Consider the following 23,705-nt stretch of genomic DNA (forward strand, 5'->3'; position numbering starts at 1 on the left):
AGTCAGACCAGTGCTCTGCCTAAAGTGAGAAGGTGCAGCCATGGCTGTTGACATCCTTCTGTTCCTACATTGGTGTCACTTGAGATACTGAAGGAACAGAATCTGCATCCAGCTCGCTGAAAATGGCATCCAAATATCCAACAAAACATGGAGCTTTTGCTCAGGAGGAGTGAAATTAAAAGCATGAGAACTTCTCTAATGCAGCCACCTGAATTTGTGCCATTTTATGGAGGAAACTGTGCCCAGTAGTGGGGATCTCTGTCTTTGCACTTCGGTTTGTTTCGAGATGGTGCTGAGTCTGTCTGACTTTTCTGACGTTCTTAGACCTAAACTTTTATGTGGAGAGAGAGCTGCTTAAAAGTCAGCACATGCTGTGAGTATCAGCAAAATGGGGTCTGAAGAAGTGGTGAATACTCAGAAGTTGTTGAAGGCTCACTCAGTAACCATGTGGTTAGCATCTCTGGCAAACCTGGCTGGCTGTTTGAGATGCTATCAAAAGCAGTAGTGCAGAAACAACCTCACAGCTTCTTTAAATACTTCAAAATAGCTTTGTATAAATGACCAAGTATTAGCATGCTGAAAGTGGAGTAGAAAGAAAACCTAAAATATATGCCACTAGCTAAGTTTGTCTGTTCATTCCTTGTGGTGTTTCAGTGTTAAAATCTCTGCTCATTTTACAACTCCACAAAAGGAGGTTGGAGCAGAGTTGGGGTTGGTCTCTTCTCCCAGGTGACAAAGGACAAAATGAGAGGAAAAAGCCTCAAGTGCCCCAGGGGAGGTTAGTTTGGATATGAGGAACAATTTCTTTCCCAAAGGGTTGTCAAGGCCTGGCCCAGGCTGCCTAGGGCAGTGGTGGAGTCCTTATCTCTAGAGGAGTTTCAAAACTGTGTAGATGCAGTGCTGAGTGGTAACCTGGCAGTGCTGGGTTAATGGTTGGACTCCGAACCAACCGTTTTCCAACCTTAATGATTTCATGGTTCTGTGATGCTCTGGCGTATGTAGGCAAATGAGGGCATCCCTGACTTCCAGCAGGGCATGAGGAAATTTTTCAGGTGAAGAAAGCAAAGTAAAAACATAAAGTAGCTCATTTCTGATCACTTAGACCTCTGTCTGGTTTCCTGTAAACCAGTGTCATTTTAATTTCCAAATAGATGTGGTCAAAAAGGTCATAAAAATAGTTACAGAAAACCCAGGCCTGGGCAGGGAATTCTTATCCCAGCCAAATTAATGACATGGAAGTGTGGTGACAGCCCATGTATAGAATTGCTCTCTTCAGGTGGAACGTTTTTGTTGTCTTTGAGCAGATGTGGTTGTGGATAAATAAACCCTGTGTGTGCTTGCACATAGTGTTCATGAAGCTTTCTTGGGTGTGTATACATAAAAATATATATTGGAGTATTTCAGCAGCTTATTTTTAATGTTGTGATAACCACTGTTCTGGCAGCTGGAGAGGGGTTCTGCTGAGTGCTGAGCTCCCTCTGAGGGCTTGGGCTTTTCTTTTTCAAGGACACAAGAAGTCTAAAAGTTATTTCTGTTTTCTCAGGTCATCTAAATAGCATCATCTGCTATTTTTTACTCTCTTTACTTGCTTCTCACATTTAGTATATGGTCAAGTGTTGTTGTAACTTGGGCACAAGTAAAGGTTGGGGGAGGGATTATTTGAATTTTTGTTTGTTTTGTTTTTAGTTTTTAGTTTCATAAGCAGCTGTAATTCTTCAGGATGGAGAAAAATGTATTGTATTAGTTTTGAAACCTGCCTATTCTTTTCTGTGTCTAGCCCAAATTTTACTCAACAAAAACAAATGAACCAACATTAAATCAGAGCTCCAGCAAGCCTGTGAAACCCTAGAAGCACCACAAAGCAAAATAACTGTACTTCTGGATAGGTTTTTGTAAGGTCCTTTTTATTTGTAACTCATTTTGCTATCAAATCAGCAAGAGCTTGTATAGCAAGCAGCAGAGGTTGAAGGGCAGTGTTGGAGAAGGAGGAAAAACAAGTGTGAGATAGGAATTTTTGTTATTATTATTACTTAATGTATATGCAGACTTGAAAAAAAATCTATTTTTAAACAGTGTTTGAATTTCCCTGCCAGTTTGGCTTTGGCTGTTTCCTGGAAGGTGGGATATATTTAACACTGTGATTTGCAGGAGATGGAACCACACTCTGTTAGTGCCAGCAGAGGTGTTCCCTTTCAGCTGCAGTGAATGGGAATGTAACATCTTTTCCTCCACCTTCGTTGCAGGGAAGCCAGGGAGACAGCAAAAACGCTAAGAAGAAGAACAACAAAAAAACCAACAAGAATAAGAGCAGCATCAGCAGAGCTAACAAGAAGAAACCCAGCATGCCAAACGTGTCCAATGATCTGTCCCAGAAGCTGTATGCCACTATGGAGAAGCATAAAGAGGTAACTATCAAAACACACTGCCAAAACAGAAGGTTTTATTCCAGTAAATCCAGGCATGATGGAGCTCAGAGCTGGAAAATCAAGAGGAGCAAAGCTTGTGATTGCACTGGAATCTTTCCTGTTGTGTAACAGCACAGTGGAAGAGATTAGCCTAAACTAAGTTAATTAGATAACATTTGTAGAACACCCCTACTGCAACAGGCCATGGGCTCTCTCCTCCAAGATTATCTAACCTCTTTGATGTTTATTTCCCCCTCTCCTCCCCCATTTATCTGCAGGTCTTTTTCGTGATTCATTTACATGCTGGGCCTGTAATTAACACTCTGCCTCCCATTGTGGACCCTGATCCATTACTTAGCTGTGATCTGATGGATGGGCGAGATGCCTTCCTCACCTTAGCCAGAGACAAGCACTGGGAGTTCTCCTCGCTCCGCCGCTCCAAGTGGTCCACGCTCTGCATGCTGGTGGAACTGCACACCCAAGGGCAGGATCGCTTCGTCTACACGTGCAATGAGTGCAAACATCATGTGGAAACAAGGTGGCATTGCACTGTCTGTGAGGTAGGTGTCTGTCACCAGACACTTGTGTGCCCTCTTGCCCTACAGAAAAGCTTGATTTCCCCCCCCGCTCCACTTTTTTCGTATTGCCCAAAGTTCCTACAAATGAAGCCTATCTTGATGAAAGGGCTGCTAGGCCTTAAGGGAAGGTGCCCACTGGTGTTGAAGTACCTCTTCCTCTGGAAGAAGTGTCTATTTTCTCAACATGGAAACTTCTCAGTACTCTCAGGGCTGCAAAGATGCTGAGGGGCCTGGAGCATCTCTGTGAGGAGGAAAGGCTGAGAGCCCTGGGGCTGTTGAGCCTGGAGAAGAGCAACCTAAGAGGGGATCTCATCAGTGCTGAGCAAGAGTTAAGGGGTGGGGGCAAGAGGATGGGGCCAGACTCTTGGCAGTGGTGCCCTGTGACAGGACAAGGGGCAGTGGGCACAAACTGGAACCCAGCAGGTTGCACCTGAACAGGAGGAGAAACTTCTTTGGTGTGACGGTGCTAGAGCCCTGGAGCAGGCTGCCCAGAGAGGTTGTGGAGCCTCCTTCTCTGCAGAGATTCCAAACCCAGCTGGACATTGTGATTCTGGGCAAACTGTTGTGGGTGACCCTGCTTTAGCAGGGGACTGGACGGGATAATCTCCAGAGGTCTCTTCCAGCCCCCACCACGCTGGGATTCTGTGATTCTGTGGAATGGCTCCTGCTGCATCATTTATCTCACCGTGGCTCCTCTGCACAGACAAATGTTTAACTTAATTTTGAAGAACTTTAGGGCAAGGTGGTAGGGTCAGCCTCATCTGAATCTGCTGGGCACTCTCACATCCACGGTGTATTCCTGCCAGGCAGCTTTCGTTCTGCTTTATTCGTGCTGTAAGGAGAGTAGCCAGGTGTGTCCAGGCTGCCACAGAGCTGGGGAAAGAGGCTGCCACAACTTTCTCATTGTCCCTTTGGCCCAGCATTAATGGCTCCTTGCCCTTCAGATGAGACTAACTAATTGCTTCCTAACCTGGCTCAATACTTTTAATGACCAGCACAGATCACTTCCGCTGAACTGTGTTAGAGAGCAATTATGCATGGAGTTATACTGGTGGACTTGAGAGTTTGGCCTCCAGAGGGGTTGTGATGACCTCTGGCTGTAGCTGAACACAAGGAAAAAAAAAATTGAGTAATTGTAAACTGGTTTTCACACTTCTAGTTATTGCCAGGCATGTGGTAGAAGAGTCTTAATTAATCCCTATGAGGAGAGCACTGACCAGAGCTTCTTGAGGCAAAGCTGCAGGAAATGGATCCTGCACACTAGGGGAATGAAGTGGTAGAAGGAGGTATGGCCTTAGGTTTCTTAGAAGTACTTCATGTAAGGAAGTGTCCTTCCTCCAGCAAGGAAGGACAGGGAAGTGAAAACCTGGGGCTGTGAGCAGGTTTTCAGGTAAGTGTCTTAGCATGAAGCTTCTGCTTGATTTAAGGTCACTCTAGAGATTTTTACAAAATATTCTGCCTCTCTGCTCTGCTGAGACACCCCCCATTGTTATTGGGGCCAGCTCTGGAGTCCTCAGCACAGGAGAGACTTGGACATGTTGGAGGGGGGCCAGAGGAGGCCACAGCAATGATAGAAGGGTGGAAGCCCTCTGCTGTGAGGCCAGGCTGAGAGAGTTGAGGTTGTTCAGCCTGGAGAAGAGAAGGCTTCAGGGAGACCTGCTGGTGGCCTTTCAGTGTTCTGAAGCACTCCAGCTTTATTACTCAGTGTTCAGAGTTTGTGAGAAACATGGAGAGGGAGTTATTTACAAGGACATGCAGTGATGGGACAAGAGTTGATGGCTTTAAACTGAAAGAGGGGGGATTTAGAAAGGAAGAAATTCTTACCCATGAGGGTGGTGAGGCACTGGAACAGATTGCCCAAAGAAGTCGTGGAGACTCTAAGCCTGGAAGTGTTTGAAGGATGGATGGGGCCTTGAGCAGCCTGGTCTGGGGGAAGGTGTCCCTGCCCATGGCAAGGGGGTTGGAACTAGATGATCTTTAAGGTCCCTTCCAACCTAACCCACTCTAGGATTTGTTCTGTGTATTTGCACCCCCTGAAACTCCAAGTGTGCTTCCCCAGCAGGCTCGTCTGGCTAACTCAGCACTACTCTCACTCTTCTGCTCTTTGGCTGATGTGTTAAGTGCTCTATAGACAACTGAACTCTGGGTTTTTCTTTGCTTTCAGGACTACGACCTCTGCATTAACTGCTACAACACTAAGAGCCATGACCACAAGATGGTTAAGTGGGGCCTGGGCCTGGATGATGAAAGCAACAGCCAAGGAGAGCAGCAGTCGAAGAGCCCCCAGGAGTCGCGCCGGCTGAGCATCCAGCGCTGCATTCAGTCCCTGGTCCACGCCTGTCAGTGCCGCAATGCAAACTGCTCGTTGCCATCCTGCCAGAAGATGAAACGGGTTGTGCAGCACACCAAGGGCTGCAAGCGCAAGACCAACGGGGGCTGTCCGGTGTGCAAACAGCTCATAGCTCTCTGCTGCTACCATGCCAAACACTGCCAAGAGAACAAATGCCCCGTGCCATTCTGTCTCAATATCAAACACAAACTCCGCCAGCAGCAGATCCAGCACCGCCTGCAGCAGGCTCAGCTCATGCGCAGAAGGATGGCTACCATGAACACCCGAAACGTGCCTCAGCAAAGTTTGCCTTCTCCTACCTCAGCAACGCCTGGTACCCCCACACAGCAGCCAAGTACGCCGCAAACGCCACAGCCTCCTCCCCAGCCCCAGCCATCCCCTGTAAGTATGTCACCGGCTGGCTTCCCCAGCGTCTCCAGAACTCAGCCCCCTACTACTGTTTCTACAGGAAAACCTGCAAACCCAGTCTCCGCCCCTGCGCCTCCAGCTCAGCCTCCGCCAGCTGCCGTGGAAGCAGCTCGGCAGATCGAGAGAGAAGCTGCCCAGCAGCAGCAGCAGCTCTACAGGGTCAACAACATCAACAATGGTTTGCCTCCTGGTCGCCCAGGGCTAGTAAACCCGACGGTGGGTTCAGTGAACCAGATGCAGCAGGTCAGCATGAATGTACCGCGGCCCAACCCTGTCGGCGGGCCAGTGATGTCCAACATGCAGCCGGGACAGTGGCAGTCACCCCCGATGCCGCAGCAGCAGCCAATGCAGCCAGGCATGGCCAGGCCGGTCATGCCGATGGCCACGCCACAAGCCGTGGCTGGGCCGAGGATGCCGGGTGTGCAGCAGCCACCACGGAGCATCCCCCCGAATGCACTTCAGGACTTACTGAGGACCTTGAAATCACCCAGTTCTCCGCAGCAGCAACAGCAGGTTCTTAATATCCTTAAATCCAACCCTCAGCTTATGGCAGCTTTTATAAAGCAAAGAACAGCCAAATACGTGGCTAACCAGCCCGGGATGCAGCCACAGGCAGGCATCCAGCCACAGCCCGGGATGCAGCAGCCGCAGACTGGCATGCAGCAGCCAGGCATGCATGCCCAGGCAGGGCTGCAGAACATGAACGCGATGCAGGCAGGAGTGCAGAGACCCAGCGTTCCTCCCCAGCAGCAAGGCATCGGAGCTATGAACCCCCAGGGACAAGCGATCAACATCATGAACCCTGGACACAACCCGAGCATGGCCAACATGAGCCCACAGTACAGAGAGATCCTGCGGCGGCAGCTACTGCAGCAGCAGCAGCAACAGCAGCAGCAGCAAGGAGGGGCTGGCATGGCAGGAGGGATGGCGGGACACAACCAGTTCCAGCAGCCGCAAGGACCGGGAGGGTACCCTCAGGCCATGCAGCAGCAGCGGATGCAACAGCACCTCTCGATACAGGGGGGTTCCATGGGACAGATGGCTCAGATGGGACAACTGAACCAGATGGGCCAGCCCGGCATGGGGGCCGATGGCACCCCCAACATCCAGCAAGCGCTGCAGCAGCGGATCCTGCAACAGCAGCAGATGAAACAGCAGATAGGGTCCCCTGGGCAGCCCAACCCCATGAGCCCACAGCAGCACATGCTCTCAGGACAAGCGCAGGCGTCTCATCTCCCGGGCCAGCAGATCGCCACCTCCCTCAGCAACCAGGTGCGCTCCCCGGCACCCGTTCAGTCTCCCCGTCCCCAGTCCCAGCCACCACATTCCAGCCCGTCACCCCGGATACAGCCCCAGCCGTCGCCGCACCACGTCTCTCCCCAGACTGGTTCCCCCCACCCAGGACTCGCAGTTACTATGGCTAGCTCCATGGATCAGGGACACTTGGGCAACCCCGAACAGAGTGCAATGCTTCCACAACTAAACACCCCCAGCAGGAGTGCGTTGTCTAACGAATTGTCTCTGGTCGGTGACACCACCGGGGACACACTAGAAAAATTTGTGGAGGGTTTGTAGCATTATGGGAGCATCACTTTTATTTTTTGGGGGGTTTGTTTTTATTTTTGGGGTTGCTTTTTTGGTTGGTTTTTTTTTTTCTTCTTTTTTTTTTCGTTGTTGTTCCTTTTCATGTTCTTGGACATTTTGTACTGAAAATTCAGACATCTGGGTTGTTTTGAATCCTAGATGGAACTGCTGCTTCCTACACTTGGAAGAATGAATTGCTGTTTAACAAAAAAAAAAAAGAAAAGAAAAAGAAAAAAAAAAAAGGAGGGAAAAAATAAAAAGAAAAAACCCCACAACAAAAAGAAAACTACAATAAAAAAAACAAACAATACAAAGAATATATATTTTTTTGTTAAAGCCAGGCGGTTAAATTTTCTGCTCTCTTTCATAGGGTTTTTTTTTGGGGGGGGAGGTTGGCTTTTTTCTTTTTTCTTTTTTCTTTTTCTTTTTTTTTCTTTTTTTGTTGCTGTTGACTCATTTTGTTGTTTTTTTTTTTTTTTTTAATGGGGGTGGGCTACGGGAAGTAGGGGAAACCAACTTCATTATATTCAATATTTTTTATTTGTATTTTCAAGACTTTAAACATTTGCGTTTAAAAGAAGAGAAAAGGAAAAAAAAGACAAAAAAAAAGTAATATTCAGAAACTGTTTCCTGAAATAATGAAATAATGCAACCTTCTAATGTCAGCCCCAGTGACTTTGCCACGTTGCTGGAAGATTTTGTTTTCTATAGTGAACTCTGCAGACGTTTGAAGTATTACCCCTGGGAGGATAGGAAGTGACTCTTGCACACACCACCACACATTGGCCAGCGCCAATCCCCTTTGTCTTGCAGATGTAGAAATTGTTGCTTTGTTTCTCTGATAAAAACTGGTTTTTAGATGAAAAAAAAAAGAAAAAAGAACAAAAAAAATACAAACCTAGGGATGATCACTCTTAGGCCGTGCTGATTTGAATAGAGAAGAAGCATTCTTTTCTTTCTTTCTTCTGTGTGAAACTTGAAATGAGGAAAAGCAATTCTAGTGTAAATCATGCAAGCGCTATAATTACTATAAATAAGAGAAAAAAATCCAAGAAGATTCAATCACTGTATAGAATGGTAAAAAAAGAAAAACAACAACAAAAAACAGAAAACAGACAAAACAGAAAAAAACCAACAACAAACCACAAACCAACAAACTCATTTCTTACTTATAATATCATATTGTTAAATAAACTGTGTGCAACAGACAAAAAAAAAAAAGGGTGGTCCTTCTTGAATCCATGTACATGGTATTAACACTTAGTGTTTGGGTTCTTTTGTTTATGAAAAAAAATGCTGTTTTCAACATTGTATTTGGACTATGCATGTCTTTTATTTGGGGGTTTTGTTTGTTTTTGTTTTTTTTTCCATTGTATATAAAGTATTGCTTAAAATTGATATAAATTACGGAAGTTTTTAACATGTATTCTGTTCTTTAAAAAAAAAAAAAAAAAGAAAAAATCCATGTAAGAATGTTCAAGGGTTTTTTTGTTTTGTTTTGGATTGTTTTGTTTCTTTTTTAATTTATTTATCTTTTTTTTTTTTTTCCATTTTTGGATCATGTTCTTTGTAAGACATAGCAACGAACACCCAGCCGGAGGCAGCCATAGGAGCGGTGCGATTCCTGCAGCGACTCCTTAGGTAGAGGGTCTGGTTTCCCACACCCAGTAGTGAGAACTTCCCTCTGCAGGGAGAGGAGAGGAGAAAGGGGAGTGGAGTGGTGCCCACACCTGGAATATTTGCAGGGGTGCAGCCATAAAGGGTTAACTGGAATAAATTATTTACTAGCTGTTGCTTTTTACAAACTGCGTTACTTTAGAGAAGGATCACCAATGAGAGGGGAAATAGAGAGTATTGAGTTAATTCTAGGCTAATTTATTTAGTCTACAGTAAAATATGAACCTATTGACTTTAACACTATTTTTCTGCTGTTAACTCTGAGTCTAGATTTGAGGGTTTTCTGTGGAATAAAAAATAACAAATCATGTCCATGTTCCCTTTAATATCCTGTCACCATGGCCCTGGGACACCTCCCCCCAACCCTCTGTCAGTGAATTGCTTCCTTGGAGTTAAAGCATCAGGGAAGCTTTTCCCAGCGTAGGTGTGAGCTCAGAGCCCCAGCCAGCCTCAAGCGCCGTCACCCAGACCTGGAGGCCTCTTGCTGGTGGGATTGGCAGCAAACCCAGCGTGTGCTGTCCGCCCCGGCTGCTGCTCCTGCAGGGAGCACCGGGCACATGTGGCTTTCCACCTGGAGTCGGCGTTCCCTCCAGCCTCACCTGCCTCCAGGAACGGTGCTGGGGGGGCTCAGGGGGAGAAGAGCAAATGATTTATCTGCACTTTCACCCCCATGCTGTGAATAGCAGCGTGCAGCTGTGCTCTACAGTTTTTAACTGTAGAGGGTCTCTGCTTCAACTTTCCTTGCCAACTCTTGACCTGCTGTACTTTTTTCACTGCCATCAGATTCATCTGCCCACCTAATGTGTCTTCAGCAATTCAAGATGTCAAAATTTGGGGCTGGGGTGAGGTCAGTGAACACTAACCCAGAGCTTGTCCAAAAGAAATTGCTGTAAAAAAAAAAAACAAAACCAAACCCAAAAGAGGGAAAGCCTTGATGCTGTGTCTCATGCTGTGTACTTTAAAAAAAGAGGAAAAATACTATATTTGTGATCAAAAAGAGGAAACTTGAAATGTGCTGGTGTTTCTAATAAAATCTGGTAAAATTGCTTGGATTGAAGGATGGTTCCCCTTGGCTGCTGCCCACTGGGATCAGCAGAGCCTGACGGCAGGGCTAAGATAACTGCGCTCAAGTCTCACTAATGCCTTTAAGTAGCCTCCATTTCAAAACCAGCAGCACCGCTTCTGGACATGGGTAAGCAAAGTCCTGCTTGGAGCACAGAGGTGGTGATGTGGCCCTCGGGCTGCAGCTCACTTGGGATCCTGCTTCTGGGGAAGAGCAGAGAAAAAGCTTGATGGAAAGCAAATACTGGAGTGTTTTAAGTACAAGCTGAAGTATGTTAAGGATATGGAGCAAGGGATTGGTTTAGCTCTGCTAATCCCAGCTTCCTGGAGCAGTTTAGATAAGAGCAGGTATTTTACCAGGGAGAGAAGGGATGTGCAGAGCTAGAGATGAGGATTGGTGTACAGCCCCTGCAGATTCAGAAGGCTGCACTTCAGTCTCTTGGGTATTGAGATGAAATTCAGCATATCTGAAGAGTGGATGGGCATCTCATTTTTCAGGTCCTTGGTCCTTATCTGCATTTGGATAGGGAGGTACTGCTGACAAGGAACAGCATCCCAGAAATGAGAATGGATAAGACAATTAATTGGTGCAGGATCTTTATCAGCAGAGGGCTGGCTACCTGCCTACCCTTCGTGAATTCTGGAGGAGGTGGTGGCGCTTAAATCTGATCAGCTTGGCCCTCTGCTCTCCGCTTCTCCAGCTCTCTGCCATGCTCCACTCTGCTGCTGGCTCTCCTGCCTTCTACCACAGCAGGCTCCGAGGTATTTCTTCTTGCTATACACACACCAGCTGAACTTCGCTTTCTCAGTTGTTCCTTGCTGTCCCACCGGACCAGAAATCCACCCTCAGTGTTCCTTGCTTTGGTCTTGCACCTGGATACACTGGAGCAAAGGGGTAAGAGTCTGACCACAGGAGTGGGCCAAGGGAGAGGAGCCCTCCTGCCAGGGGTGCAGCAGGTGCCAAAGAGCTGGGGACAGGAACCCCGTTGGAAGCCAACACTGGTCCTTGTCCACAGCCATAGCAGCAAAACGTTCCTTCAGGTCAGCAGCAGTGTACATGACAGCAGTTAATGGCTTACAGGTGATCTGGGTGGGCACCAAGTGCTACTTAAAAAGTGAGTTGCAGTTCCTGCTTTTCTTAGTGCAGTGAAGATGATGCAGCCACTCAAGCTGGAGGACCGCAGCAGAGCACACGGGTGCAGGGGCCAGCTGCCTGTGCTTCCTCTCTGCAGCTGGGAGCAGGGTGATCTCTGCCACATGCAGCATGCTGCCAGGGCAGCGACTGAGGTTAGTCAGTGCCAACTGCCAGATCATCGACCTGAGCCTGGACAGAGGGGACAGTCTGCACCAGATTCCCTGCAGTCCCCAAGCAGGAACACGCTTAAAGGATGAACAGTTAAAGCACATCCACGGCAGGAGGAGGACTCGGGTGTTTCACAGCAGGTACAAGAGCTCTGGTGTGGTGTCATGGCACAGCAACGCTAAGGAGTGCTGTGGTGTCAAGTCAGCTGGAGGCAGCAACGCACACAGTGTTTGAAAGGGGCTCACAAGGCGTTTTGGGAAGTGCCACAACAGAGGGAACCTCAAGAAAAGGGTGGGGTCCGTTCCACAAGGAAAGGCAGCCCAGCTGGCGTGAGGCAAACACCTAATCTGTAACATCCAGCATGGCACAAATTCCTCTGCAAGCAAGTGGATCAGCACAGTCCCACAGCCAAGCTGCAAAAGTGAGCTGCACGTGTAGCTTCTCCAGCAAGCTGCCCCGAGCCAAGGCCTTACAGAGCTGTCTCTGTGAAGTGGCCATGGTTCCTTCCTGAGGGCTGTCATCTCCTCTGTCTGGAAGCGGTTGGTGCTCACTGAAATGAGACCTGCTTAGCTTTTATTTTTAGCTGTGCTGTTCATTGAAGCTAGGCTTTGGTCTCACCCACGTTCCAAATTCAGCTCTCAGCAGAGCAGTTTATTTCTTCTCTCACCCCATCCACAGCCTTTTTCCAGTACCTCAGCCCTTTAGATCTGGATCTACAGTCTGGCTGCTCCCCAGCAGATAAGGAATTTCAGGTAAATGGGAAAACGAGAGAATAAGCAAGCAGCCCAAAGTCAAGTAGGAGAGTCTGGGCAAAGTGTGGCACAGGGGCCCTCCTGAGGGCATCTCCAGTCTGGTGCAGGCTTTCATTGGCCCTCAGCCCCCTCCCTGGGGAAGCTGGGTGAGATGCACTGTGCTGAGCGCCTGGCACAACCTCTTGCATGAAATGAGCTCCCTGAGGCAAACACTGTGTCATCAGCTGTGAGATACCCTCACAGGTGTCTGTGAGGAGAGGAGGGTGGGTTTGTAACCTCTCTAGGTTCCCGTTGCTAACAGGTCCTCCGGGCGGAATAAACACGGGATTTTGAACCATCAAAAGAGAAAAGGTTTGTAAGTGGTGTTCTGGACTCGGCGTCCCCAGTTACCATCTCTCTTGTAAGATGCATAAAGAGGGCCCTGAAAAGCCACAGCAGAACGAACCCTGGCGCAGGCTGGGATCTGCTTCGCTGGTGCCAAAGCGGCTCAGACTGAGCCGAGCGAGGAGGGAGCCGGCGCGGCAGAGCTGCGAGCTGCCAGCCAGGGAGCTGTTTCCCTGCAGGCGCTCCCAGCGCCTCGTCCCGACGGCAAACCCCTGACAGGGCTGGGGGGAAACGACAGCGGCACAGAGGCGGGGTGCGATGCGAGGAGCCGGGACTGCACCCCGCGACGTGGAAACGGGGCATGTGCGTGCACCCAGGCAGGAGGCTTCTGGTCTGCTGGGAGGCTGGTGCCGTGCCTGGGGCTGAGGGGGAGCCGAGGGGGCCGCGCAGGCAGCCCCGGCAGGAGCCTGAGGGAGCAGCAGGGCGTCACGCGCGCGCGGCCCCGTGACGCCATCAGCAGGCGCCGGCGGGAAGCGCGCGGCATGGCGGCGGCGGTGCGGCGGGGGCGGTGCCTCGCGGCTCTGCTGCGCCCCGGGGCCGGGGTCCGGCCGCGGGTGGCCTCAGGTGAGCTGGGCCGGGCCGGTCCCGTCCCGCCGCGCCGTTGCCCCGCCGTGACCGGGCGGACGGGAGCCAGCACCGAGCCCGGCGTAGCCCCGGGGACCGTAGGCCCGTGGAAGGGGCGGGCGGCGTGAGGCGTGGGGCGCGCCCTGGCGGGCTGAGGCGGCGGCTGGGCACCCCGTGGCTCGCCCTAGGCTGCAGCATCGCCGGCCGGCGCGGTCCTGCGCCTCTCCGGGACTGTTCCGTCCTTGGGGACGCGGTGACTCCCCGGGGCCGTGTGTACGCGGGACTTCACCCGGCTGGGCCTAGCCGCAGAGCAGGCCTTCGGAGGAGAAAGGCGGGAGGTGAAGTGCCAGCCGGGACTGACCGCCAGCTGCTTGCCGGAGCCCCCCTCGCTCGGTGAACGGCAGCTGGGAGCGCCCAGTCGTCCGCAGGCAGGAGTTCGTATAGCTCATACAGGGTGTGTCGCATGCTCAGGGTCATCGCCTAGCTCAGGCAGGGCACGTAGCTTCTTCAGTTTCCTGGCTCCTGTACGGTGTATAGCGTGTTTGTCTCATATAGCACATCCAGGTTCATTTGTTGGCTCACACAGGGTATATAGCATGTCGTACAGGTCATGTCGCATGTCCAGATTCATCTCCTGGCATGTGTAGGATGTCCAGGTTGATATCCTGGCTTGTAAAGGGTGTACAGCATGCTCAGGATCATGTACTGGCTCATAGAAGGCTTACAACATGTTCAGGTCATAGTATGTCCAGGTGGTTGTCCTGGCTCATACAGGTGCAGTTTTGTTTCCTCCCTCCTGTAGGATGTTCAGTGTGTTCAGGTTAACATAGTAGTGCACATAGGGCACACAGCACATCCAGGCTCTTCTCCTGGCTCATACAGGGTATACAGCATATCCAGGTGGATGTCGTGGCTCATATAGGCTACATAGCATGTTCAGGTTGCTGTCCTAGCTCCTATAGGCTATACAGCATGTGCAGGTCAGCTGGGTGCTGGGAAGGGAGCAGCAGAAGTTGGCATTCCGGTTCTCTGGCCATTCCAGCTCCCGATAACCTGACAGATGAGCCTAAAGGGTTTGTGTTTCCTAGAGATGCATTCAGGATTTCACCTAAGCTGAAAAGACTAAAGGCTGAGAAATTCTGAGCCCTGAATTCCAGGCTGTGCTGTGTTACTGAGGTGTAGGTAAGGAGACGTGCTAATGAGCTGTCGGTAGCTGAGGCGTGCTGAGGAGCTTCCTGCCTCTATCTGTGAGCAGCATGTCCTGTGCTCAGCGCCTCCTTATCTGTTGTCTGGCTCCTAATGGACAGATTTGGAGGTTGTCAGTGTGGTCTGTGGTTTCCCTGTGGGTTATATGACAGAGGAAATCGTGTGACAAATATGGTCACTATCAGGGTCACACTGTTAGATTTATTGTGCCACCAAGTGCCACTTGGGTCTGTCTGGGCAGTTCAGTTCTTCCACCACGGAAATCCCCAGCGGCTTCTTATGTCTGACTGAGGAGGAAGCTGTGTGCCTCCAATGGCAGCAGAGACAGAGTTTTATCCCTCAACTTGTTGCCCAGGTCCATCAGGGAAAAAATGGTGAGCAGAAGCTGTGTGGAGTGGAAGTAAAGCAGGAGAGGCAGGAGGTGGTTTCCCTTCACTCAGATGCAGGTGGAGATCCCTAGCTTTGGTGTAAGCCATCCTTTCCCTTTGGCTGTGCAGCTGACGGTGTTGTCTCTTGGCTCTGACAATGCCGAAGGTGATGGAGGGTTTTCTGGGGGATGCCTTGGTGTGAGCAGATCAGTCAGGAACTCTTCTCCCAGGACCTGGTGCCCAGCTCAAGAGCCTTCTCTAGTGAGATGTGAGCTGGAAGCCGCTGGTTGCAAGTGCTCTTCTGTGCAGGCGTGTCCTCAGGCTGACGACTGCACAGTGATCAAGCTGTTATGGTAATTTCTGCTGACCCAAATTCTCCTCTTTGTTTTGAGCTGCCTGCTGCTTTGTGCTCGATTTCCCACCCCAAATGTCTGCCTGCCGATCAGCTTGGTTCCTGGCAGCCTTCTCCCTGGAAAGGCTGATTTTGGTGGGGTTGCTTGGGCATCCTGAGGCATTCTGGTGCCTGGGTTGAAAGGAGCCCCTGAGACCAAGGGTCCCTGGTGTGTTCCTTGTGTTCAAGGCCATGCATGCAGAGAATCCCCTAGGATTCAGAGCGACCTCGTAGTTGGAGAGCAGTGTGGGTGTCTGCCATCTCTTAGGGTGCAGGTGGGGCTGTGATGCAGATAGGAAGCCATGTGGAGCCTGATGGAGCTCAGCGTTCAAATAACCTGATGGAAAAAGACCGATCTGCCCCAGCACATTGTAGCAGCCAGGGCAAGAGTCATTCCTTTCTTGTCTCCTGGTCATAGGAGTGTGTTTCTTGGGCTCAAAATGTGTGTCTATTTACCCTGTTAAGTCAGCAGACACTTTCTCAATAGCTTTTATGTGCTGGTAAGTGTGGTTTTATACCCAGAATTGCCAGGAGCCTTTCCCGGCTGGCCAGGCAAGGGCTCAGCAGGAGACAAAGGAGCTGAAGAAGCTGCAGCTTGCATTTAATGAGCCTTGTCTCTACCTGACTGTTAATTAAAGATGATAACACCAAACATTACACAAATCCAAAAATAACTTGTGAGTTGATGGGTGATGATTTATTGTTGTGCTTCAGAGGTAAAGAGGCAAAGAAATGGATGCGTCAGAGGTTATCAATGGCTCTTCTAGAGTCAGCAAGTGGCTATGGGCTGGGGGGTGGCCCGCTTGGTGGCATGAGGGCCTTGCTGCCTGCAGAAGTAGCCTTAGGGTTAGCACTGAGCTGCTGCGGGTCTGCTTTTTGGGATCCTAGAGTCCAGAATGGAGCAAAATTCCCTCTTGATTACTGCAGGTTGGGCGATGTGTCTGTGTGCCTGCATGCAGGTGCAGGTTATTCAGAGTATCCCACACCATCTACCTTAGAACGAGCATCAGATGTGTAAACACGTAAATAAAGTATGTGAAGCCTAGGGCTGCCTCAGGCCCTTTCTGGTGGACAGACACAGGGAAAGTTCTCTCCTGCTTTCTGCTCCAGCCAGCTGGGCTGCTCTCCTCGCAGGCAGGAGGCAGCTGAAGAACACAGTCTGCGATAATGCGGCAGAGCTGTTTGTGACGCAGAGAGGGAACAGTTATGTGTGTGGGAGGTGTTCAGATGCATTAAGAACTATTTGTGGGCTCTTCTCTTTAAGGGCAGAATGACTGAGGAGTAATTCAAGGTTCTGGATGGAGACGTGGGTCTTGATTCAAAGCTTTTTGTGAGGAGGAGGAGGAATGAGGACTGACAGCCTCCTTGATCGGCTCTTGGGGATGAGGTGCAGGAGCCAGAAGCACTGTTAAAGCTGAGGGGTTTGTGTTCACCTGATCTGGAGTGAGTGAGAGCCCAGCCTTATGGTCCAGAGCAGCAAGACTTGTTCTTGGTGAGCATACTGGCTGTGGCACCTGCTAAGGAGGGCAAGAGGTTTGCAGAGCACTTGTGAAAGGAGCCTGAGACCTCTCAAGATGAGGTGAGGACAGTGATGGATGTTGGTGAAAGGGCTGGGATGCTGAGTTCACTCAAGGGCTGTGGCAAGGTGGAAGAAGGTTCAGGAGGGATCTGGGTTCTCCCAGCAGAACACCTGTACTGCAGGGCTGTGGATGGCCTCCAGGGAGGTCACAAATGTACTGCAGGGACTCTCACCATGTGGTGGTTCTCAGTTCAGCAGCTGGGTGGTTTTGTCCCCGTTCATCTGAAGAAAGGACACTTTGAAAATGAGCCTCTCGGAGGCCTGGGGTATACAATTTGCCTCCTTCCCTTGTTTGATGGATCAGGCTGCAAGCACAGAGTGAGCTGTGAGAAATGCCTGGGCCTGTCACTGCTTCCAGCCGTTTCTGGTACATACCCAGATTCTCCCATTTTGCCTAGGCCAGCATGGGTGCTCCTCTGCCCTGTTCTTTGTAGGGCTGGGGAAGGCTGAATCGCTGCCTGTCCCCAGCCCCACTGCATGCTCAGGCTCTCACTCTGGCACAGGCCGTTCTTGCTGCAGCTCAGAAACCACACCAACTGGCTTTGGACAGGGCTTGGTAGTGCTGTAGGTGCTCTTTTAGTGGCCAGGTTTGGGTGTGTTTCGTCCTCCAACAAAGTGTCCAGCTCACCTGAGCACAATGGAAGGAGAGCTGGGAATCCCAGTCCCTGACTTGTGTCCTGTCTCTTGTTTTCCCTGCTAATGTCTTTGTTGCTGTGTGTGCTGCTTCCCCCAGAGCTGCCTTTATTGGAGGATGTAATCCCTGTGCTCCGTTACCTGTGCTTGGACAGTCAAGGGCCAAATGTTTGTTGTCATAAAGTAACTGCTGAGCTGGCTGATGGGCCAAATGGGGCTGGTTGGAGTTGTTCTGGAGGGAGCTTGGTGTAAAGGAGCTGGTTGCTCTTGGCGGGATGTGGGTGAGCAGGAGGAGGTAGGTTTGGGTGCATAGAGGCCTGCCTGCTGGTAAGTGTTAGCACAGCATCCAGAGAAGCTGTGTGTGCAGCAGGGGCATCTCTAGGAGGTTCAGGCAGCCTCCCTTGCACCAGAGTGTTGTGTTTTCACTGATGGTAATGTGGCAGTTGGTGTTCCCTGTTGTCTTCAGCTTGGCCAGGTTGCAGCAATCAATGCTGTAGACTGCCTCTTCCTCACAGGCTAAACCCCTGTGAAATCTGCTAATTGTCATCTTCTGGCTAGAATTTTAATTCAGAGGAGACACTCTAAACCCCTTCTTGTGCAGTGAAGGCAGTGTCAGTGGGAAGTGGTGGGTGTTTGATTGTGAGGGAACATGAGTCTTGCTGGGACAGCATAACTCCCCATGGGATTGCTCAAGTGGGAACTTTTAGGAGTGTTCCTGCTGCTGATTCTTGTGATTTATGCTGAAATGCCTTCAATTGTGTCTTCTAGCAAAAGGATTAGCATGTCTCCAAAGACAAATACTGCATCCTGGGTGCCTCTGGTACAATGTTCCTGTCACCAGTGTTCCTGCTGTCAGGATGTACAGCACACAGACAGCAGAGAGCAAGGAGGAGGAGCCCCTGCACACCATCATCAGTAACACGGAGAATGTCCAAGGTCAGTGTGGGCTCAGGTGTCTTGTGGCAGCACTCTTGGAGCACAGGCAGATGGGGGATAAGATCTGGGTGCTGATGTGCCCTGACTGTGAGGATGAGCCCTCCTCAGTGGTGTTTCTGGAGGAGGAACAGGTCTTGGTCATCACATCCTTGCTGGAAGGCTACAGTTAGAGTCTTTATTGCACCATCACCTGTCCAAAATTGGGAGGTGTCGATCAGAATGGCCTTTACTGAAAAAGGAAGCCATCAGTACTGCAGGGAGGTGTTGCATCCGTGGGCTTACCCAGGCAATTGATGTCATGCATATATGCAGAGGCTCCACGGCACTAGAATTGCTTTAAAAGAGACATTTTGTCCCAAGTCATTGCTGTGGATCCTGAAGGTCTAATGAGAATCCTGGTGTCAATCTTTTAGTTGGAATGAATTGCTTTGCACATCTCCACAGAGAGGTGCTTTAAAGCAAAGCCTCATGAGCTATCTGAGCACAGAAATAGCATCTTAACTCCATGCTCCTGTGGTTTTTCAGGCAGGTACTTTTGAGGCTGCCAGGCTGTGCAGCCCCCAATAGGGTTGACATACTGCTGCTGTCACATCCCAGCTTCACCCTGGTGTTGGGGACTGTAGCAGCAAGGCATGGATGAGGTGGTGTCTGAGCCTTGGCTTTCCTATGTAACTTCAGGGCTCTCTGATGCTTCTAGCAGGAGAAATGCTTGGTTTTAAAAGGCCAAGGATGGTCCTTCAGCTGAGATGTTTTATAGTGTTATGCTTTCTGAGGAAAACTTTCTGGGCACAGGTACTTAAAGACAGACTTCCCTTCCGGGAAGCTGAAGCACATGGTGAGACTGTAGTTTTGCCTTTCTTCCCAAGAGGAGCCTGGTGAAGTGCCTTAAAAGTGTGTTTGTGATTTTATCCTAGGTGCAGCTTCTAAACATGAATTTCAGGCTGAAACGAAGAAACTGCTGGACATTGTTGCCCGTTCCTTGTACTCGGAGAAGGAGGTGAGGCACCCACTGCTTGCTGGTGGATTTTCTGTGGCAAAGCCCTGTCTCTGTCAGGGGGCACATCCAAAACTGCAGAGCTGGAAGAATTCCTGCTCAATTTCCCAGCCAGTCCTGTGCTACTCAGGTCGTGCTTTCTTGAATGATATTTTCTGAAGATGCTTTGAAAATGTTTTCAGAAGAATTTGTAGGTGTGGGCAGGTGGCTCTGTGAGCCTCAGAGCCTCCTGAGTTCAGACCAACTCTTCTGCTGGCAGCACAGTTCTTTCTGTGGTGAGCTGGGAGTTCAGTTGTGAGTAGGCAATGAGTTCCCAGGTCTCTGGGGTCCTGTGCAGTGGCCAAGGCCAGGCTGCAGTGTCAGGTTGTGTCTCATCCCCAGGTGTTTATCCGGGAGCTGATCTCCAACGGCAGCGATGCGCTGGAGAAGCTTCGGCATCGGCTGATGGCAGAAGGGAAGGCCCTGCCCGAGATGGAGATCCATCTGCAGACAGACAGTGGAAAGAGAACCATCACTATCCAGGTACTTCTTTGGTACCAGGACAGCCTTGTTCCCTGCTGCTGTCATCACTGGCCTGTGTTCTGTGAAGCATCAGTGGAAGCTGAGTGGCAGCACAGTCCCATGGATACCCAGACCTGCCTAAGAAGTGTTCTGTCCTCAGCTGGACTGTGGTTCTTGACACTGTAATGTCAGGATTTGATGAGAAACCACTGATTTATCTGCTCCCATTTGTCCCCATAGGAAAATTTGGTGCTCTTTCCTGCCCTATGAAGAACTACCAGTTGATTTGCTTCCAGCATTTTGGTGCAGTTCCCAGGGCACGTGTGCATTTCTCACTAGGGAAAAAAGCTGGGAATCTGATTTCATCCTGACCTTTGGGGAGGATTTCTGTCATCTCCTTAAGTCTTAGGTGTTACATGGTCTCTTGCAGACCTTCCCTCTCATCTCAGGCTGGGAGATGCTGAGGTGGTGAGAAGAACCTCACATGGCTTATTGTCTCTATCTCCTGGTCCAGGAGAGACCAAGTTCAGGTGATACTGAGACTCGGTCCTAACACACAGGTGGGACTGTAGATTGTGGCAGTACCATAGCATTAGTCTGTCCTCCTTCCTGCAGCCCTGGTTTTGATTGTTCCCTACTGGTGACAAAGTGCTTACTTAGGAGGAGGTAGGGGGTCAATTTAAGTATGCTTGCCTCAGTGTTGGGAGGGAAGGTGGAGCTGGACCTTCTCTGTACTTTGATTGCTCTTGTCCATGGCTGTTGTCCAGGGTGGAAAGCTGAGGCTTGGTTTTGGTCTTTTCTTGATAAAGTTCTTAATGCCCAGGAGGCTCATCAGTACCTTTCCTCGTGGACCAGTGTCAGCCATGAGAGTGTAGCAGAGGACTGTTCCCAGAAGAGCAAAGAATGAGGCAGACTGCAGCATGTGAGTGAAGGCCATGGCAAGCTCAGGGGAGCTGTGGCACAGACAAAGCACACAAGCTGCTGTTTTTCCACGTGGGACAAAAGCACTGGCAGTTAGAGGCTGCTCAGATATTTTATACTTGGGTTCCTCTGCAGAACAAGCGGCTGTGGTTGCCATGGGGAAGTTAGCAATCGTCAGTGGGCAACACAATCATCAACCCAGCGACTCAAACCATCATGTGGAGGCTTTGCTATTCCTATCACACCTGACTGGTGCATTTTTTGACTGCTGTGTAACACCAGTTCTTTAATGAGCTCTCGCTTCACCCCGTCTGTTGCCATCCCCATCTTCCTCTTGTCTCTCCCTTTTGCAGTCCTAGTGGACACTCAGCCTCTGAACCCATCCAGACATTCTTAGAACTCGTGCTCTGTAACTGTGGAAGCTGTTCCCTGCCTTGGCAGTTAGGGTCAGGGACCCATTTGCTCACCTTGCAGATAGGGTGCATTTGATGTCACACCCACTTAGCCATGTGAAGGATTTGTCTTTTTATAACTCCCTACCTGGCTGCCTGCACATTCCTAATGCAACTAAATGAGTCTTAACTAGGAAGCTTTTAACTGCAGCAACGCTGAGCTCTCAGAGGGGGAGAGAGCAGCACTTCTCCAATCTCCTGTAAGAGGTTTGTCTTCTCAGTAGTGCCTAAAGCTCCTTACCTCCAGTGAAGGGTTTATTTATAACCTCTTGAATAAACACTGTGTGTGATGACTACTGTGAATAAGGCTCATTCAGAACACCTCCCTACCTTTATGGGATGCCAGGGTGCACCTGCCTGCAGTGATTGAGACAGAGACAAACCCCTCCCTTCGTTGCTGTTTTGTTTTCTATACCCACTAGGACCTGCCAGAACAGAAGTGGCAGCTCCCTCCTGTGTGATCTGTAGCAATGGGCACATCAGATTTTTCTAGGGAAGGTCCCATTGTCTTACTCTGATCTAGGTCCTTGGGCTGCTCTTGGCCCCTGGATCTGGTAGATCTTTCCCTTCCCCTTCTAAGCCCTGCAGCATCTCTTTGTGTCTCACCAGCTGAGAAAAGGCAGGTCTGTAATGTGTGATGGCCTCTGTTACAGGCTGTTCCTGGGAGGGATTATCCAGCTCTGGTAAAAGACTGCATCCATCTCTGTTAAGTGGCTGCAGTTCTGCTTGCCTCTTTGCCAGGGCTGGATTTCAGTCAGAGGCAAAGCAAGACCCAGAATCCTAAGACAAAGTCCTCCTCCAGGGATATCCTACCTAGGCATTGCCAGGTGCTGTATCTGCTGAGAGGGGAATGTTCATTGTCTAGTCCTCTGGATTACACCACATCAGGTCCTTCACCAAAGCCCTGTTGTCTTAGCAAATTGCAGCATTTCCTCCAGCCCTCTGGAAACTGCCTCCTTCTGTTTCTGGGACAGCTCCATCTGCTAGCAGCCACAGCCTGCAAGGTCAGACCTCTTCAGAAAATCCACTTGACAACATCAGGGGTGTGTTTTCAGTGAGGACAGATCTGCAGAGCTCTGCAGTTCTGCGTGCCAACGCTTTACAGACAGACCCTCTGATGTGGGAACAGAGAAGCCCTTACAGAACCCAAAGCCCTGGGACAGCTGAGCTCTCCTTCGACACCTGCCTGAGGCTTCTGTGACACACTTGGCTGTGGTGCAGTCAGTGGTGCTGCTGCACAGCTCTGCCGTACTGCAGTGTCTGCTGGCAGCCCTGCCTGTGTGTGAGCTCAGGGCTGGAGCTCTGCTCGTTGCTGGTGCTTCATTTGGGGCTGGGACAGTGCTAGTGTTAAGAGGAAATTGTTTGGAATGTTTACAGAGCTAATAGCTGCTGCTGCTGCTGGTGTGGCTGCTGTTTTAACGTGCAGAAGCAGTGTCATTGATGACAGGGCTTGGGCTGCTCAGTTTTCTTGGTTGGGCTTTTCATCTCACCACCAGAGTCATCCAAAGTCAGTGTCTGTGAAGCCACAAAATAACCACTTTGCTGTGTTTGGGAGGAGTTAAAATGACTGCAAACACCACTCCTCCCTGCAACAGCTCCCTGTACCACTGAGCAGATCTCTGCTGGCTTGCCAGTTAGGAACAGTCTGCAGCAAAGACTGGGCTGTCCTGAGGCTCCAGCAGGAACCGAGATGCTTGGGTTCTAGCAGTTCAGTGCAGGTGCACCCTCACATCCAGCAAAGCTTGGTGCAGGGAGGGAGCAGCAGGCCCTCTCCATGCTGGGTTCTGTCCCAGCAGCCACCCAGTGCTATCAGGCTGCAGTAGAGGGAAGGGTTATGTCCTTCACTGTGTGCAGCACTGCAGCATCCCTCTGCCACTTGGGCTTGAGGAAGGAATTGGACAGTAGTGCAGGCTGAGATGGAGGAGCAAAGCTGGATGCACTTGAAGAAGCCTTGGGTGGAATGAAGCTTGCAGAAACGTGGCACTGGTTTCAAGGGTGGGTTAGAGCTTCCAGTAGTTGCATCATGTTTTGTGCCAGGGGAACCAGAGATACCAATTCATCTCAAATAACCTACAGCCTAGGAAAGGAAGTGAAGAATCTTTTCTTCCTCCTCATGCCAGATTAAGAGCATGTCCCATCTGCAAATGAGAAATTCCGAGGGGATAAAAGCAAGTACTCTTCTAAACAGCAGGTTTGTAACCTGGATGGGTGGAGGCCACTGTAGCAGTGTGTGTTGAAAATAACTTCAACACAGAGTATTGGAAGGGAAAGCTCAGGCTCTCTGCTTTGGACAGCTTCCATGTAGAAGGCCAAGATTACCTTGAAGCTGTATGCATCAGTTTTATTTTTATTGTGCTGCCTTCTGTTGGTTGCTGCTGCAGATGCTTTATTGGTTCTAAACCAGAATGCTGCTCCAGTGTAGCTGCTGACCTGGTCTTGTGAATTTTAATTCTCTTTAAGGGAGGCATTTGAATAACAGGAGGGGAGCACTCGATAATCAGACATTTTGGGATATGACTGAAATGCATGTCCTTATTTTCTGATGTAGTCAGTGCTCTGCTGGTGCCCCATTGAGGTTTTGCACTGAAGTATTTCAAGTGTTTGTTTTGCAACAAAGCCAAATGAAAAGCAGAATAGCTCAGACACGTCCCTCTAAC

At 50.0% G+C, this 23,705-nt stretch overlaps 2 protein-coding genes across 3 annotated transcripts in view; both read left to right on the plus strand.

Moving 5' to 3' along the window:
* Positions 1 to 7,373, plus strand: part of CREBBP (CREB binding protein) — a 99,870-nt gene extending 92,497 nt beyond the window's left edge. For both annotated transcript variants that reach the window (XM_054391340.1, XM_054391341.1), the window contains 3 exons: positions 2,244 to 2,405; positions 2,684 to 2,965; positions 5,148 to 7,373. In XM_054391340.1, coding sequence (XP_054247315.1) covers positions 2,244 to 2,405; positions 2,684 to 2,965; positions 5,148 to 7,316 — 2,613 coding nt within the window. In that variant the 3' untranslated portion in view covers positions 7,317 to 7,373. The remainder of the gene's footprint in view (positions 1 to 2,243; positions 2,406 to 2,683; positions 2,966 to 5,147) is intronic.
* A 3,748-nt stretch (positions 7,374 to 11,121) lies between these two features.
* The window catches only part of TRAP1 (TNF receptor associated protein 1), a 30,919-nt gene continuing 18,335 nt past the window's right edge, over positions 11,122 to 23,705 (plus strand). Inside the window, exons 1-6 of the mRNA XM_054391297.1 lie at positions 11,122 to 11,179; positions 11,297 to 11,493; positions 12,575 to 13,067; positions 18,013 to 18,180; positions 19,095 to 19,177; positions 19,556 to 19,696. Of these exons, the coding sequence (XP_054247272.1) occupies positions 11,122 to 11,179; positions 11,297 to 11,493; positions 12,575 to 13,067; positions 18,013 to 18,180; positions 19,095 to 19,177; positions 19,556 to 19,696 (1,140 nt within the window). The remainder of the gene's footprint in view (positions 11,180 to 11,296; positions 11,494 to 12,574; positions 13,068 to 18,012; positions 18,181 to 19,094; positions 19,178 to 19,555; positions 19,697 to 23,705) is intronic.

The sequence above is a fragment of the Indicator indicator genome, chromosome 22 (genome assembly GCF_027791375.1).
Source record: "Indicator indicator isolate 239-I01 chromosome 22, UM_Iind_1.1, whole genome shotgun sequence".
Classification (NCBI taxonomy): Eukaryota; Metazoa; Chordata; class Aves; order Piciformes; family Indicatoridae; genus Indicator; species Indicator indicator.